Source organism: Lactuca virosa, chromosome 5, assembly GCF_052849685.1.
Source record: "Lactuca virosa cultivar CGN04683 chromosome 5, Lactuca_virosa_CGN04683_v6, whole genome shotgun sequence".
Lineage (NCBI taxonomy): Eukaryota > Viridiplantae > Streptophyta > Magnoliopsida > Asterales > Asteraceae > Lactuca > Lactuca virosa.
In genome coordinates this window covers 308,242,069-308,260,371 of record NC_136430.1, presented here as the reverse complement: position 1 = coordinate 308,260,371, position 18,303 = coordinate 308,242,069, and the positions used below count along the sequence as shown (strand labels likewise).

At 34.4% G+C, this 18,303-nt stretch overlaps 1 protein-coding gene across 1 annotated transcript; it reads left to right on the top strand.

The window, feature by feature from the left end:
- The first annotated feature begins 9,906 nt into the window (after positions 1–9,906).
- Positions 9,907–17,986, top strand: LOC145115382 (disease resistance protein RPV1-like). Its single transcript, XM_079051672.1, has 6 exons — positions 9,907–10,040; positions 10,153–10,673; positions 13,543–14,641; positions 14,732–15,076; positions 16,222–17,079; positions 17,179–17,986. Exons 2-6 carry the CDS (start codon positions 10,186–10,188, stop codon positions 17,713–17,715), a joined length of 3,327 nt encoding a protein of 1,108 aa, XP_078907798.1. The 5' UTR covers positions 9,907–10,040; positions 10,153–10,185; the 3' UTR covers positions 17,716–17,986.
- Positions 17,987–18,303: the final 317 nt, after the last annotated feature.

Below are 18,303 nucleotides of genomic sequence, written 5' to 3'. Positions count from 1 at the left end.
TATTGGTCCATGCATGTATTAAGATCTTCATTAAGCTTCTTTTTTAGTATGGGTCCCATTAAGCCATGCATGAGTGTAAAGTTGCCAAATTTACGTGATAAGTCACTCTTAGGGACCAAATCTGAGAATATAGCAAAAGGTCTTAACTGTTTAAGTGCTTAATGAAGAGGTCTAGTGGTCAGGGGAGTACACTGGGCGTATGAGCTGAGTACGCTCCACATACTCAGCAGATGTGCTTTTCGGCTCGACAATTCTCGGTGTTGGGCCATGGTTTGGGTTTTTAAGTTTGGGCCTTGTTGGGCCATTAGACTTCTGGTTTTAGGCTTTTGACTAGTATTTTGGGTTTCCTTGAATTTTGGCCCATGATGGGTTTTAATTGGACCCAATTTGGAAGATTTGGCCATATTTGGGCCTTGGGTTGACATTTAGGATTTGGGCCTTTTGAGTAGTTGGTTAGGCCTTGGTTTTGGGCCAAGTAAGAAAAAGGGTAAAATGGTCTTTTACCCTAGTTATGGGCCAAGTAGCTTAGATTATTGGCTGGGACGAGATCCAATTAATAATTGGATATTATTTTGATGATGATAGCGCATGGATTTTCCAGACCAACAGGTAGAGAATCTCTTGCATATTTCAGCAGCTAGAGGTGAGTTTCCTCACTGTGTTTAGTTGGTCAAAGGCACCAATGTCGGCCCATGGTTTGTTATGTTACGATGCTAGATGTCAGCGTGACTCTTGCATGTGTTATGTGCTTGTATGCTTACCGGGCGGGGCCCGATGACTATTCTGTATGCTATTATCTTTGTGATTGTCGCATTTGTTTGTATGATTGTATGTTTATATGTTTATATGTATATCGGGCGGGGTCCCATGCTAGGCGCGGCCTGATGACTGACAGATTTGTTTACCAAGCGGGGCCTACTATGTGTTTATTATGTATGGTATGTGATATCTTGGGGAACTCACTAAGCTTTGTGCTTACGGTTTTCAGTTTATGTTTCAGGTACCTCGATTTCAAAAGGGAAGAGCTCGGGATGACCGCATTGCACACACCACATTGTTCCGCATTTTGTATAACTCTGATGTATTTGGATGTTTATTGACATACTCTGAGTTCACTATGGTTTTTATGATATAATTGTGATACTGAGTTCACTATGGTTTTTATGATATAAATGTTTATTGACATACTCTGAGCTCATTGAGCCATCCTAACAACATCCAGTAATGATGTGCCTCGTTGTGCCTTATGTATTCAACACTTAAGTGTTGTTTGTTTTTCTGAGGTAAAATGTCTTCAATCTGCGGACCACATCTGCATAGCCCTACAGTAGAAGAGTTGGACCAAACGTATACAGTCTGAAAGAAGAAGACTGTTTGTTTTTTAAACATTTGCAGGCTACTAAACCGGTTTCATCCAGTAATGATGTGCCTCGTTGTGCACACAAAAACCGGTTTCACTATTCAAAACTGGATCCAATCCGAAACCGAATTGGGTCAAAACCGATTTTGACCAAACCGGATCGGATCAGATTTTAAACCGGATTTTCAATCGGATCGTAATCCTATATTCCAAATCGGATTTGATACCGAATCGTAAACTGGATTCGCTAAAAACCAGATCCAAATCCGCCCCAAAATCCGATTAAAACCCACTAAAGTCGGTTTAAACCGGTTTCAAATCGGATTAGAATCGGATTCGGATTTTGGTTGGAACCGGATCGGATTTTGACCGGGTCGGATTTTTGATGACGTAAGCGAAACCGGATCGGATCGGATTCGGGTTTTGTGCATCTCTACTTGTATCGGCTCATTAGTTCCACGCCTCAAAAATAGTTTCTTCATTTTAACAGTAAATGCAAAATCATTTTCTTTGCCTTAACAAATATTTATATTTTATAAATATAAAAATAATTAATTTAATAGATATATTTATTTTCGGTCTCTTGGGTATTTGAGACGAGGTACCTCACCTCAAACTTCTTTTATAAAAATACCTCCTATTTAGACACAAGTCCTATCGCGTCAGGAGGACACCCCTAAACACGATCCTCTCGATATCCAAGTTCTTTGTTATCACGTACCTTACGCTGGTTTCAACAGTAGGTTCTAACATCATTTGTCAAAATGGTTTGAAGCGAGTCATGAAATCCTAGAAACAAAGTTCCTACCATATGTTTGATGGGTTTTAGGTAAAACAAATAAACCAGAAAACAATTCCTAAGTTCACATGCAACCTACTTTGGATCTATGTTTTAACTATTGAACATACAACTTTGAATTGCAAAACAAGAACCCTAGAGGAGGAGGCTATTTTCGAAAATAGTAAACTAGGGTTTAGGAGTTACATACCTTTCAATTGTTATAGCAAACAATTGATAATTCCCTTGATCTTGATCTTGATCTTCTTGGAAGTTTAGCACCACAAGTGTAATGCCTCTAATGGAATCACACCCAAGAACTAGCAAGAAGGAAACTTGGAGGAGAGAGGGTAGAGAGAGTATGCAATTTCGGCCTAGGGTTTCTTCCCAGAAGTGGTGACCGATTTTGAGAGCTGGGAGGCTCCTTATATAGCTGAGGGATCTAGGGTTTTGGGAAAACCCTAATGCTCCTTTGCTTAGGGCCTAAGCAAACCCAAGGGCCTTATCCAAAGCCCCCTTGGACGAAATCCTTAGGGTTTCCCCTATAGATTTCGTCCACCTCCTTCCAAGGAGGTTCTGGAGCCTTCCAGTCAACTATCTGATAATTGCAAACTAGTCCCTGCACTTTATAATTAATACTTTTAACCCCAAAATTAATTCTGATTAATTTCTGGCTAACTATTAATTAAACATAATGATTTCTAATTAATATATTAATCTTTTAACATATTAATAAATCATTTATATTAATTTATTAATCTTATAAATTAATATCTCTCATTTCATAATTTCCTTGTCCAGTTGCTAGGTTGAGGGCAACCCAAAAGGACTGTGCTGCTATCAATTCAAGTACATACCAATTATAGTTATGGGCTTAGACACCTAATCCAACAATGTTCATGTAAATTTAGTAATTAAGAAGATTGGTTTGGTTCCAATAATAGTGAAAAAGTGTCCACCCTATAATTGTCTATTCAGAACATATTCTATTATTATAACAACCATAAATAAAAGGAATGAGGAATTTAGCATGAGTCTCTTCGATATTCCATTGTCAACTTTACAAATGATTCAATGATGACAGTAACAACGCATTACTAGATTTAGTAACTAACACAAGATCTCGTTGCATAGTTTAATGAAAAAAATACATAATTTAATAAAAGAGTTGAATGACGTGGAATGTGTAATTGACATTCAATGAATTAAACTCAATTACAACGAGATGTCACGGTTGCATTCAGTTAAGTTTAATGATCATTGAATTTTCCGAGAGAAACTTTTTTTAAGTATAAAATAATGAGAAATTAAATATTCTCCTGCTTTTTGTTCCTACATATCCTCTTACCCAATGAAATTATGACATGTGTAACATTTAATGAAATTTAATGATATTTTAGGATACTAATATGACACATGTCATCATTTAAATGGGTAGGAGGATTGGTATGATCAAAATGTAGGAGGATATTTAATTTCTCTAAAATAATTTTCCCATTGAAATTTTATAGAGTTCAATACATTGTATGAAAAAAAAATGATAGAGTTTTATGAAAAATTTAATAATGATGTATCAATCCATTGAACTCTATAAGAGCATCCATAATGTGAGGTGGCAAGTCGAGTTGTCCTTTATTAGATGAAATTTTACCATTATGAGTCTATGAGATGTCACATTGACTTTCAAAGAATTTGAAGTTTAATGATCATTTGAGAAAAAGGAAAGTTTTATAATTCATAAATATATATTATAAATTAGTTTTTATAATGTTTTATTGAACTTTATAAAGTTCAATGAATTGTAGAAAAAAATTAATAGAATTGTATAAAATGTAGAAAAATGTTGTGACAATTTATTGAACTTTATAAAGTTCGATGCATTGTAGATGCCCTAAAGCCCAATGCATTGTCGATACCCTAAAACCCAATTTGGTTAGACGGGTGGGAGCGGGTAACGCGCTTGCGCGTTATTCTGACGTGGCATCGGGATAACGCCGGTATAACGCAATGAACACCACGCCAGCTAGCCGTTATTACACGTTACTTACCGGACGTTATCGTGGCAACGAGAAGAAAAGGAAGAATACGCGTCAATTTTTTTTTGCAACGGTCATAAAATGGACCGGTGATGAACGGTCAAAATGTAAAAAAATAAAAAAAAAACTATTTTTTTTTTCAATTTTCACTCATATATATATATATATATATATATATATATATATATATATATATATATATATATATATATATATATATATATAGGAAAGGGTTATTTGGAAAACAAAAAACTCTAAAAAAACCCCAAAAATCATAAAAATGCATAAAAAAATAATTAAAGATTACAAAACTTTTTTTTTTTTAATTTTTTTATAAAAAAATCGCAGGTTTTTTAATAAATTCGCTGAAAAAAAAATAAAAAATCAAAATTTAAAAAAAAAATTTTAAGAAATGAAAAAAAAAATCAGCGAATTTATTTAAAAACATGCGATTTTTTCATAAAAAAATTCAAAAAAAAGTTTTGTGATCTCTTAGTATTTTTTTTATGCATTTTTATGATTTTTAGGGGTTTTTGTTTTCCATAGAACCTAAACCTATATATATATATATATATATATATATATATATATATATATATATATATATATATATATATATATATTCACTTCAAATTTTACTCACCATTTCTCACTTCAAAATTTTACATACCATTTCTCAATTCATTTTTTACACAATAAATCATATGGATCAAAAATCCAACACTCCTCCTCCAAACACAAATACATCTCCACCTCTCGGTTTTGCACAATACGAGTTGTACGCGAACATCCTCAACACTCAAGACAACTTTTTCAATCACGTCTCACCCCGTCACAATTCCCTACAACCCTTCCACAAAACCTTTTCAACACATTTACTACAATGCAACAAAATACCACACAACCACCACCCACACAAGAAACGGTATCGAGACACAAGCGGGGGGAAGCCGAAAAAAAAGGCCAACAAAGAGAGAGCACGAAGGAAAGGGAAAGTGGTTGCGGTGGAGCAATCGGAAGACGAACCTCCAACATGGTGGATTGCGGAGGAAGAATACGCGTTGGCGGTGTCATGGTGCGGGACATCAAAAAATCCAACGCAAGGAAACAATATGAGAAAAGTTGCTTTTTGGGAAGATGTGATCGGGAAATTGTTAGGTAAAATATGAAAGGTTGAAAACATGCGGCTTTCACATTTGAGTACTATTGTTACGACGACTCAACATTTGCGGCTTTCACATTTGAGTACTATTGTTACGACGACTCAACATTTGCGGCTTTCACATTTGAGTACTATTGTTACGACGACTCAATTTCATGTGCAAATTGCGGCTCTCTCACCTATATATATGCATGTATGTTTTGCATATTTTGTGTGCAAAAACTTGAGAGAACATCAAGTGTAGAGTGTCAAGCCAATTGTAATCTTGTGAGTTTTAATAAAATTCTCTAGTTGCAGCCCGTGGATGTAGGATTTGCACCGAATCCGAACCACGTAAAATCCTTGTGTTCTTCTTGCTTTATTTTCGTGAGTTTGTGTGTGTGTGATAGTGTGTTTCCGCTGCGTGTACCCGGTCCGGTTCCTAACAACTGGTATCAGAGCCTGGTTAGCGAGGTTTTGGAGGGTACGATCGTTTTTTTTATCACGCACGAGTGTACCTGATTTGTATCTTGTTTGTCGTAATGGCTGAAGACAAGGTTGTAATCGAAAAGTTCAACGGTTCTGATTTTAGCTGGTGGAAAATGCAACTAGAAGCATTGCTATGTCAGAAAGACTTGGACGTGGTACTCGGAGACAAACCGGAGAAAATGGAAAAAGCTGCTGAAGATGCGTGGAACTCAAAGGACAAGAAAGCCAAGGCGGTTATTACATTGTCGTTGACGAAGAGCGTTGCTTTCAACATCATGAATGAAACCACGACACGTGGTATGATGGAGGCTCTGTCAAATATGTATGAGAAACCATCGGCGGCTAACAAGGTGTTCTTGATGAAGGAGCTGTTCACTACAAGGATGAATGAGGAAGGCTCAGTTACGGTTCACATTAACAATCTAAATTCAATTCTGTCCAGATTATCATCTGTGGGAATTAAATTTGATAACGAGACTTAAGCATCACTGCTACTAGCTTCTCTACCTGATAGCTGGTCCGGAACAGTTACTGCTGTTACGAGTTCCGTGGGGACCAGTGGTATGACTTTTGAAGGGGTTAGAGATTTGGTTCTAGGCGAGGATATCAGACGCAAGAATCAAGGTGGATCTTCCTCTTCTGATTTATTAAATGTCGGAAGAGGTAGAGGGAATAGCAGGAATAGTGGAAGCAGTGGGAGTCGGGGAAGAAGTTCATCTAGAACTAAGAAGAATGTGAAGTGCTGGAACTGCCAGGAGGTGGGACATGTTAAGAGTCAATGTCCAAAGAAAGAATTGAACATTGCCGGTGCTGAGAGTGTGTCTGAGGATGATGCATTGATACTCAGTATGGAAAGTTCTGTGGACTCTTGGGTCATGGATTCAGGGGCTTCGTTTCACGCCATGGACAACGGGGAAACGATGGTGAATCTAAAAGAAGGAGATTTTGGAAAGGTACGTTTGGCAAATGACGAGATGCTTCAGGTAACGGGCATGGGAGATATTGATTTGGTTACTTCATTGGGAACTACATGGAGCCTGAAGGATGTCAGGGTGATTCCGGAGCTGAAGAAGAAATTGATTTCTGTTGGTCAGCTGGATAAACAAGGACTGGAAGTAAGGTTTGGTGGTGGTAAATGGAGGGTGATCAATGATAATCTAGTGATTGCTCATGGTATGAAGTGTGGGTCATTGTATATGGTTGAGGTATCTGCTGAGGGAAGTATGACCGTCCCTGTTAAGCAAGACAAAATCTGGTTCGCTAAATCTACGGCTAAGAGAGTTCATTTTGCAAACATGAATTCTGGAGCCAAGGGGATGTTAGCTGAACGAGTCAGAAATTCTAAACCATTCAGGGGATTCTGTGACAGTGGGAGCACGGGGTGTGTTTCGGGTACAGTTACAAAGAGCCGTTGGGTTTTGAAGACTAAGACTGAAAAAGTCTCTCCTGTTGAAAGTTTGCAAAGTTGGGAGAGTGTTAGTGGTCCTCGGTGTATCTCTGGATCTAGTGGAGTGTCCAAACCGGTTGAGACAGAGGATGAGTCGGTGGTGGGATTAGCCACGACTGAGTTGGAGCTAGTGGGAGCTTCAACTGTCCCTTCTAGTACTTGAAGATGAGGGGCGGCTGCAATTAGAGAAATGGGACTAAGTTTAGCTTGTTCTTAGGAACTGGAGGCTTGGAAGACTTGGTTGTTTTAAGATTACTGGAGTTGGATGACAGAGACGGACCATGTTGTTCAAACTTTCAAGTGGGAGATTGTTAGGTAAAATATGAAAGGTTGAAAACATGCGGCTTTCACATTTGAGTACTATTGTTACGACGACTCAACATTTGCGGCTTTCACATTTGAGTACTATTGTTACGACGACTCAACATTTGCGGCTTTCACATTTGAGTACTATTGTTACGACGACTCAATTTCATGTGCAAATTGCGGCTCTCTCACCTATATATATGCATGTATGTTTTGCATATTTTGTGTGCAAAAACTTGAGAGAACATCAAGTATAGAGTGTCAAGCCAATTGTAATCTTGTGAGTTTTAATAAAATTCTCTAGTTGCAGCCCGTGGATGTAGGATTTGCACCGAATCCGAACCACGTAAAATCCTTGTGTTCTTCTTGCTTTATTTTCGTGAGTTTGTGTGTGTGTGATAGTGTGTTTCCGCTGCGTGTACCCGGTCCGGTTCCTAACAGAAATTTCAGACCATTTTGAAGAAGGATGCAAATTATCGGATTCAAGATATGTTGAGTAGCAAATGGACTCAAATAAACAAGAAGTGCACCAAGTTCAATTCCATCTACAACAAACTTTCCTCGCACAAGCAAAGTGGTGCGACCGATTTTGACGTTTATAGAGTGACGATGGACCAATATCATGTCGAGACGGGTCACGTTTTCGAGCACGAAAAGATTTGGGAGATTTTCAAGGAAGACCCAAAATGGAAATAAAACGGATACATTTACGGAACAACAATCGAAGAGGTCTCGCGGCTTGGGTTCAGTCGACGTTTCGGACGCACGCACGAACATCGACCTCAATGCGGACACGAATGAGATACCGGACGACTTGAATGACATCGAAGAGATCTCCCCGCCTCGACGATCGATAGGTCGCGGCAAAGCGAGGCGGGCTCAACGACATGCAGATGAAGGCGAAAGTAGACGTTAAGAACAAGCGAAAATGAAACAAAAATTTGACGTTCACAACGAAATCGCGCGTAAAAGATATGAGTTGCAACGGGAGCATTTGGAGTTCCATCGTCGTGAAGCCGAGGAAGATCGCATTGTGAAGGATTTGACAATTCTTCAAACTAGCGAGGAGAATATGCCACCGAGACGGGCAGAGGTGCTCCGAAAAATGAAGGCGAAGATCGAGCATAAATATTTAGGCGAAGAATAGTGTATCGGTTTTATATTTTTAAAATTATTAGGACTATCGTATGTTTTCGGTCAATATATTTTTTTTCCTTTGTAATGTCGTTTTTATTTTTAAAATGATATGTTTAATTAAGTATTTAATTTAATTAGGTTTTATTTAATTTATATGTTTTTAAAAAAATATTATGACATAAATTAAAAAAATAAAACAAATTAGAAAAATAGAAATTAAAAACATCAAAAAAATAAAAAAATAAATAGAAAATGGTAGGTGTTATCACATGTTATTTGGTTTCGTCCATTTCCACAATGAGTGTTATAACACCAAAAATATGACTAAGATGATGAGACAAACACTTTGGGTATGATAACATGTAATAACACGTTGGCCATACACAATAGCCTTAACATAAACAATCTTCAAAGAGACATCATCCATAGAAGAATTTGAATATCAATATATGGGGAAATTTTGATTTTGCTGATAGCATTGTATTTATAAGATCTCAAACTATGAAATATCATTGTTGTCAACTGTTTAACGGTGGTTATTGTACGTATTTCGTATACTAAAGTACTAAGGGCATCCATAATGCATTAAACTTATTAGAGTTTAATGGATTGACACATCATCATTTTACTTACTATACAACTCTACATTAGTTTTTCTACAATGCATTGAACTCAATAGAGTTCAATGAAATATATTTTAATAGTTAAAAGTTTCATTTTTCCCATTAAAGAGTTCAATGTCCATTGAACTCTATATCCATTGAATGCCAACATGACATCCCACAATGGTAGAGTTTATTCCATTTAATGACAATTAGGCATGACAACTCATTCGACTCTCCCATTGAACTATGCATTGTGGATGCTCTAAACTATTCAGAATAAATGATATATTTATTATTTTAAGTAATTTATCCACTTCTTAAAAAAAATTCCTTCTACGCCATGATTGTTCACTTATTATACAGACTTTTCCTATGCATAGTTTATCCCCACATGCATCTAGTTAATGTAATATACTAATTACATTTACATGCATAATCTCTGAATTGTTAGTTGTTTAATGCCAATAACTTAAAGGGTGGTTAAACCAACCAATTAAGAAATATAAACTATCATTTAGTCAACTATGCTTTATTGACTTTCTCCTCCATTAATCCAATATATATTGCACTCTTCATCATCTCTATAATAACAAGGAGTTCTGGTAGATACATATAATTTAATTCAACCTTGTGACTGCATCAAATCCTGAGGATAGTGACTACCAACTCACAACAAAAAGAAACCTTTAAGAACAAGTTTGATATCGTTCAGTTTCCATTTCCATATATATAGTGAACCAGGTTAGAATTATATTTGAGTAGTATATCTATTTGAGTCTATTAATTTATATATGTTAATTACTACCCCTTTCTTGTGGATTAAGTTGATTGTTAAACATCTGATTATGTGCAGGGAGCTTTCATTCTGTCTCTCCGCTTTGTTACGATGGTATATTTATCTTCACGTTCTGCGCACAGATGGACATACGATGTGTTTGTGAGTTTCAGAGGGGAAGATATCCGTAAAACATTTGTGGGTCATCTGTTCAGTGATTTCAGAAGGAAGGGGATTTATGCTTTTAGAGACGATGATCAGTTAAAGAGAGGAGAAGATATATCACCTGGACTCTATAAAGCCATTGAACAGTCAAGGTTCTTGATAGTTATATTCTCAAAAGACTATGCATCGTCAACATGGTGTCTGAGGGAGCTTGTGAAGATCCTCAAGTGTAAGGAGATGGACGACGAATATGAAGTTCGGGTGTTGTACTACGATGTGACACCTGAGGTGGTAAGGAATCAAAGGGGTAGCTACGAAGAAGCGTTCGTGAAACATGAGGGTTATCATAGAAAAGAGGTCCATGAATGGAAGGAAGCTTTAACTTGGGCTGCTGACAACTTATCTGGATGGGATCTCCAAGCTTTGTCTAATGGGTAAATCCTCCATTCCTCCATGCTTAACTTATTTTATATACACTATATTTGGTAGGAAGGCATCGGTATATTAACTCATACTAATAATAAAACCATTATATCAAAACAGATATTTTAACATTTTAAAGATAAACTTTTTTCACTAAGTTATAATATGTTAATATTGAGTTTTTAATTCCTAAAATATATAGATTATAAAATCTTGTTAAAATTAATGGGATAAATTTACAAAAGAAAAGTTAAATTTTAAATACTATATTCAATTTTGAACTCACAATCAGATATCTTTTCGAAATTATTTTTTTCGTATTTACACCGTTTATTTAAGAATTTATATATATTGGAAGTTTTTGTTAGTCATGTTTGTTATGTTTGACCAATCATGTAAATGTAATACAATCTTTAAATTATTTCAAATCAACTTGTAATTACACTTACATCAATTCTTTATATTTTTTAACAAACATTTTATTATTTATGTAGCATCTCTAGTACATTTTATTTGTTTTTAGATTTTTGTAGGATTTTTTTTTAATGACAATATTACTTATGTCTTCAATGAGACTTAAAACCCTCAAATTCAAAGAGAGAAGATAGCACCTAATATCGATGGAGAAACAAAATCGCTTTTTAGATTAAATATTTAATTAACTATATCAAATACAACTACCAAAATACTAAAATATGCAATGTAGCCGTTACAACCTTAAACAAATTATATGATGACGCAAGCAAGAAAATAATTATATGATCACTTGACAACCAACTAAACACTTATTTACGTAATATATTTTTAAACAATTTATTGAACAATGTAATCGAAACAAATTATACTAATATTTTAATCATGTTACATTGTTATCTGTTTTATATTTTATTTCATTTTTAGGATGAAATTTAGGGTAAGTATGATACAGTTTGATACGGGTTTTGGACCAAACCGAACTGCAAACCGCATTTGCGGTTATTTAAATTGAAAAACCAAAATTTACGGGTTTTATGCGGTTCAGTTTTGGCGTTTTTTTTTTCGGTTTTGTGATTATTTCGGTGTGGTTTTGATTTTTAACTGCAAAATGAGTTGGTGCAATTTTACGTCTGACGTTTGTAGGCTAAACAAGGCTTCATGCGGCACTTGCTGAGTGATGCGCATATATGAAGCTATTTATAATAAATCGTCCACCCTTTGTACGCATTCTTTCACTAACGATGTGGGACAAGTTCCCAACCTAAATGCTAGACAACATTTTTCTTTCATTTTTTTTCTTATCTATATTACTTATGTTTTTTAATTAATTACACAAACATATATACATCACCTAATTAAATAATTACACAGAACCCTCCCATTTGTTTCTTTTAATTGGTTTTATGCTTCAAGATAAAATATGTTATGGATTATTCATCAAAAAATTTATACATTGATTAGTTTGAGATACTTATCATTTTATAATAAATAAACTAAATATTTATAAGGAGTTAAGGTTATATATATATATATATATATATATATATATATATATATATATATATATATAACTTTAACTCCTTATAAATATTTAGTTTATTTATTATAAAATGATAAGTATCTCAAACTAATCAATGTATAAATTTTTTGATGAATAATCCATAACATATTTTATCTATATATATATATATATATATATATATATATATATATATATATATATATATATATATATATATATATATATATATATATATATATGGGGTGCAGTTCAGTTTTTTGCGGTTTTTGCAAAACTAAAAACCGCACCGCACCAAAAGTTTTCGGTTTTTGTAAAACTAAAACCGCAACGTCGGTTTTTGTTTCGGTTTCGGTTAATATAGTTTTTTTTTGTTTTTTTGTTTTTTTTGTTTTCGGTTCGGTTTTTGGTCACCCCTAGATGAAACAATATGGTTCATTCATGAAAATACTTTGTTTGTTACATTAATTAAGAAAAATAAAAATATCCTTCCATAAACATTCGTTTAACATGTGTTTATTGTGTGTGATCAACTATATCTTCTTCTTAGCAAAATGCAATAAATAGCAATGTATTTTTATTTTATTTATTACTAAACCACCAGGTTTCGAAAATCAATATTAGAACCATCATATTTAAGAGTATCTAAGACTCGGTATTATGTACGTAATGTCACACAATTAACATATCGTTATATTTCATAAATATTTTTTCATTATCCATAAATTTTTTATAAGTTTATAAATGAATCCACATGCTTAATTGTATACTTATTTAACATATATTTTTTCATATGAAATCATAAGATAAAGAAAAAAAGGCCTTATCTTCTTATTATAAAACATATTCATTGATCTTGTTTATAAGCTAAGAAATTAAACACATAATAAAAATTATTAAAATAGTATTTAATTTCTATAATGATTATAATTTTAAGTAAAAATGAAGTAAAAAGTGACAGCTATTATAATAGAAAGAAAGGAAGTGAAATATCAATGTAAGTTAAATGTAGGGTCGAAACTTTCGAGTTTCGAGCCAAAGAAGCGGTCAATGCCGCATATGCATGGACCAAAAGTGGTGACAAAAGAAATATTAGTCGTGAAAATGATATCGTGAAATTAAATAATTTCCTCTACATTTTTTCTATGATTATATGGTACAAAGTTGCGATTATGAATATGCTCGAAAGTTTCCTAAACCATTTATGGCAAGAATTTTTCACATTACAAAAAATAATAAATTTTAAATTATGATGACTAAATTAGAAACGAAGTAATTAAAAGTAAGTTTCTATTCATTGCAATATGTCCTTCGTTAACGTTTTAGATACAAACTTCCATAATAAAGTAATTGTAAGTATTGTTGTTTCATGGTTTTGTATGTAGGCCTGAGCCGAAGTTTATAGAAACAATCTCAAACGAAATATTTCATAAACTAACAAGCACCGGCCCAATAGACGCCGGCGACAACCTAGTTGGACTATACACCCGGGCGGAGCAAATGGATCTCACGCGGTTCGCTAAGCCTAAATCAGCCAACATTCACATGATTGGAATATGCGGAATTGGTGGAATCGGAAAAACCACAGTCGCCAAAGCCATATATAACCTACTTCATACACACTTCGAAGCATACAGTTTCTGTGAAGACGTTAAAGGTGTTGAAAAACGTCACGGTTTAGTCCATCTACAGGAAAAACTTCTCGCTAATCTTATGAGCCTAAGCGATCTCAAAATACGGAATGTAAGTCAAGGCATTGGGATGATGAAAAGAAGTATGTGGGCTAAAAGGGTGCTCATTGTGCTTGATGACGTGGATAATCTTGACCAATTCGAAGCTCTAGTAGGCTCACCTTCTTGGTTTAGTCCCGGAAGTATGATTATATTCACTGGTCGAGATCGACAGTTGCTTACTGCTCATGGAGTTGAGGAAATCTTTGAGGTTGATCTTCTTTGTGATGATGAAGCTCTCGAGCTATTTAGTCTTTACGCTTTTCGAAATAAGCATCCTAAAGAAGAATTTATTGATCTTTCAAACGAAGTGGTTCGCTATGTGAATGGACTCCCGCTTGCTCTTAAAATTCTGGGTAGTTTTCTATTTGGAAAAACGGTGGAAGAATGGGGAAGTCAACTGAAGAAACTCCGGCGATATCCTGATTCTCAAATACAACAAGTGCTAAGGATAAGTTATGATGGGCTTGATTTTGATCAGAGAAACATCTTTCTTGATATATCGTGTTTCTTCAAAGATGAGAAGAAAGATTATGTTATCAAAGTGTTGGGTGGCTGTGATTTGTTTCCGGTGACTAATATTAGAGTTCTTATTGATAAGTCATTGATATCGATTCGTGATGATAGATTGCAAATGCATGATTTGGTTCAAGAAATGGGTTGGCGAATTGTTGATGAAGAATCAGAGGAGCCTGGGAAGAGGAGTAGGCTGTGGTTTACGAAAGATGTACGTGATGTGTTAAACAAGGATAAAGTGAGTAAGCCATAAGGGTATTTCCCTTTTGAGTTTTATGATTGAACATTTTTTTTTTAAATAATGAATTTTCACTCTAATAATGTCTAGGGAACTGGAGCTGTTAAAGGTCTAGCCATGGATGTTTCAAGTTCAGAAGTTGATATTAATGGTAAAACCTTCACAAGATTGAATAATCTTCGATTGTTGAACCTTTATATTGGATCGTGGACTAGACTTCTAGACAACAATGGAAAAATACGTGAGACAAAATTGGGGATAGAAACCAAGGTGCATGCAACTTCCGGAACGCTTGATTTTTTGTCTAGCGAACTTCGGTTGTTTTGTTGGCATGGGTACCCTTTCCACTATTTACCATCGTCGTTTTACCCCGAGAGCCTTGTTGTCCTTGATTTATCGTATAGTTACATCAAAGAAATTTGGACCGGATCGAAGGTATAACACTCATCACAATTCTTGTATATGTGTGTATCTTCATGTCGTTTTGCATAGCATTAAAAACAAAAACCAAACCAACAACTTAAAAACGGGCTATTTAGAAAAAAAATTTGATGGGTAGATATTCTGTTTTTAAAAAACCCTAAATTATGTGGGCCGTTTGGTTTTGGTATGAAAAGTAAATTGATATATCAATACAAGTCACTAGAATGGACAGCGTAATATAATGAGCGAGTAGTGAAATAGATGATCACATTCAATTGTCATGTTTAGTTCATTCCAAAGAATGAAACATATTGTTTGTTTTAGATAAATAGGAAGCTAAATAGATCAAAAGAAAAAAAAGTTAATTTATAATAATAATATTTGATTGAATAAATATATGCATATGATCATAATTTATTTCGTTCAAAATAAAGGCCTTATGTTTTACGTAAAATTGAAAAAGAGTTATTTATTATAGAAAAAATATAATAAAAAATAGTTACCATGAAATCTTAAAATATAATTACAATAAAAAAATATATCTATTTTTTTAAAAAAAAAAAAATAAACAAAATTTTAATTTAAATTATTAAGTTTTTTAAAAGGATTAATATTATTAAAAATTATATGAGTAAAATTAATGTATATCATTTTATTCCCACAGGAATGAAAAAAAGCACCACTCTGCCGTAGAATAAAAATCAACACAAAAGAACTTTAATCATATTCCATGAGAAATCATTCATTCCTTTATATAACGGCAACGAAACATGAATTCTTTTGTTCCCGGTAAATCATTCATGGCATTCACTGTTCAATTGTTGCATAAAGAACGCTACATAAGTTTCTTAGCGGATTAATGCTCTAAGATCTTCCCAATTTTGGTTGCGCTAGTTTTGTTACATATATTTTTCTAAAAGTTATTTTTGCCATCAAACATTTTCTTCCATTTTGCATTCATTTTAAAGTATAACAGATTCATATATTCTTCTAAATTCATTGCATTGAAAAACAGAAAATCCAAGAAAGTGAAAAATATATGGTTGAATGCAAAAACCAAACACCCAAACAAAATCGATTTTCTAAGGCTAGAAACTAATTCCATTAATTATATGTTGTAATTTGTTTGGTTTGGTTTGGTTTTGTTTCATACATAGGGCTTTAAAAGGTTGACATCGATGAAACTTGCTCATTGTCGTAACTTGATAAAGACACCCGATTTCACCGAAACCCCGAATCTTGAAGAGCTAATACTCGATGGTTGTAAAAGTTTGAAAGAAGTGCATCCATCCGTTGGAACACTCTGGAGTCTCGTTATCTTAAATTTAAAAAGATGCATAAACCTCGAAACTCCTCCAAACTGCACCGGATTGAAATCCCTTCAAATCCTCAATCTCTCCGGATGCAAGAAATTGGATCAGTTCCCCCAGGATCTTGACACAATGAAAGATTTAATCGAGCTTCATGCGGATGGAACTTCAATCGACCAACTCCCTTCTTCAGTATCAATCCTTTGGAACCTTCAAGTACTTTCACTAGGCCAACGAGAAGACATGATCAAAACACGATCACTGGGTTCGATCTTTTGGCCTTTAAGTAAGATGCATCATCCACCGAGTGCAGCAGTAGTTCCTTCTTTATCGGGTTTAAAGATGTTAAGAAATATTGATGTTAGCCATTGCAAAGTAACGGATGGAAGCCTTGGTGGAATTGAAGGCTTATCGATGCTTAAAATGTTGAATCTGAGTGGGAATGATTTTAAAAGTTTGCCGAATTTGGGGAAACTTTCAAGACTTGAAACGCTTGGATTGGTTGGTTGTACAAAGCTTGAAGCATTGCCGGAACTTCCACCGAATATTGAAGTGATCGAGGCACAGGATTGCATATCGTTGAAGGAATTGCCGAAAAAGTCAACTCTGTATGAAAGTAGCTTTCAATCCTTTGACTTCACTAACTGTGCTAAAGTCATCGAGAATCAATCCATCGAAAGCCTGATTACCATGTTGCTGCCACAGGTTTGTCCATTTTCCCAAAATTTCTAAATAATTCTATCACATGACACTCATTTAAATCCTTTGAAATTGATAATGCATTTGCAATCTTATATGTTGTAGGGACGCATTGATCCTTACAAGATCCTAAGTGTTTACCTTCCAGGAAGTAGAATACCTGGGTGGTTTACGCATCAAACAATGGGAGATTGCATAACAATAGAATTACCTCAAAATTGGTGTTATGAAAACTTCAAGGGAATAGCATTTTGTCTGGTTTTTACTCCAAAAATCCACAACCGTCGGAAGAGTTACTACAATTCAATCGGGTATCGATACAGAAACTTCGATGGTACTCCGATCGGAATGCTGTCTCCTATTCCCGATTCTGTATTTCAATACGAAAGCATCGGAATCAAGTCGGACCAGATGTTGTTGAGCTATGACCCATCGAAACCAGATTGGAAAAAAGCAAAGAATTCCATTTCGGTTTCTTTTGAAGTCTATGGTCCAGATTGTGTGGTGAAGAAGTGTGGTGCGAGACTGGTGTGTGAGGAAGACGACCGAGTACAAGAAGAAGGTAGCGGTTCTCGAATGATTCAATGGCTGCTTCCATCTTCTCGTGTGGAAGACGAGCTTCTGGTATTACAGGGAGGCTGACTCTTGATTTCTTGAATGTGCCATGGCCCATGGACCTAGTCACCCCAACATTCGGCCCACAAATCTGTTTTTGTCTTTTCTGTTCTATTTAGTTTTGAACGTAATAATGTTTAATTGTTTATAACGAATTTTGCTCCATCCTCTTTATTAAATTTAACTTCAATTATATATACTATCTAACATGAATGTGCCGATTCATAAACAAATAGTGTATATTGTGGAATTAGAGAATAATGATTTATATGGATAATGAATTTTTGATTTTTGTTTATATTTAGTCAATTTCTTATATTATTATACGTGAGTTTATTTTTGTATTATAAAAATATCATGGGTCATAAGTGTATTTTTTGAACTCAAAAAATAAATTCACTTATAAATTCTATTACCCCCCCCCCCAAAAAAAAAAAAAAACAAAAAAAAAAAAAAAAAGAAAAGAAAAAAAACCCGAAAGCCACAAAATGTAAACAAAAGTACATTTTTGTTATCTAATATTTCATTTTAGTTTTACTAAAAAATCTATTCATTTGTAACATACTCATTTTTATAAATTTTTAGGGATAAAGGCTTAAAAAGATAATATATTTT

Coding starts and splice junctions, on each gene's coding strand:
- LOC145115382 (XM_079051672.1), top strand. CDS start 10,186: ATGGTATATTTATCTTCACGTTCTGCGCACAGATGGACATACGATGTG. Junction 10,674..13,542: donor CTCCAAGCTTTGTCTAATGG/GTAAATCCTCCA, acceptor TTTTGTATGTAG/GCCTGAGCCGAAGTTTATAG. Junction 15,077..16,221: donor AAATTTGGACCGGATCGAAG/GTATAACACTCA, acceptor TTTCATACATAG/GGCTTTAAAAGGTTGACATC.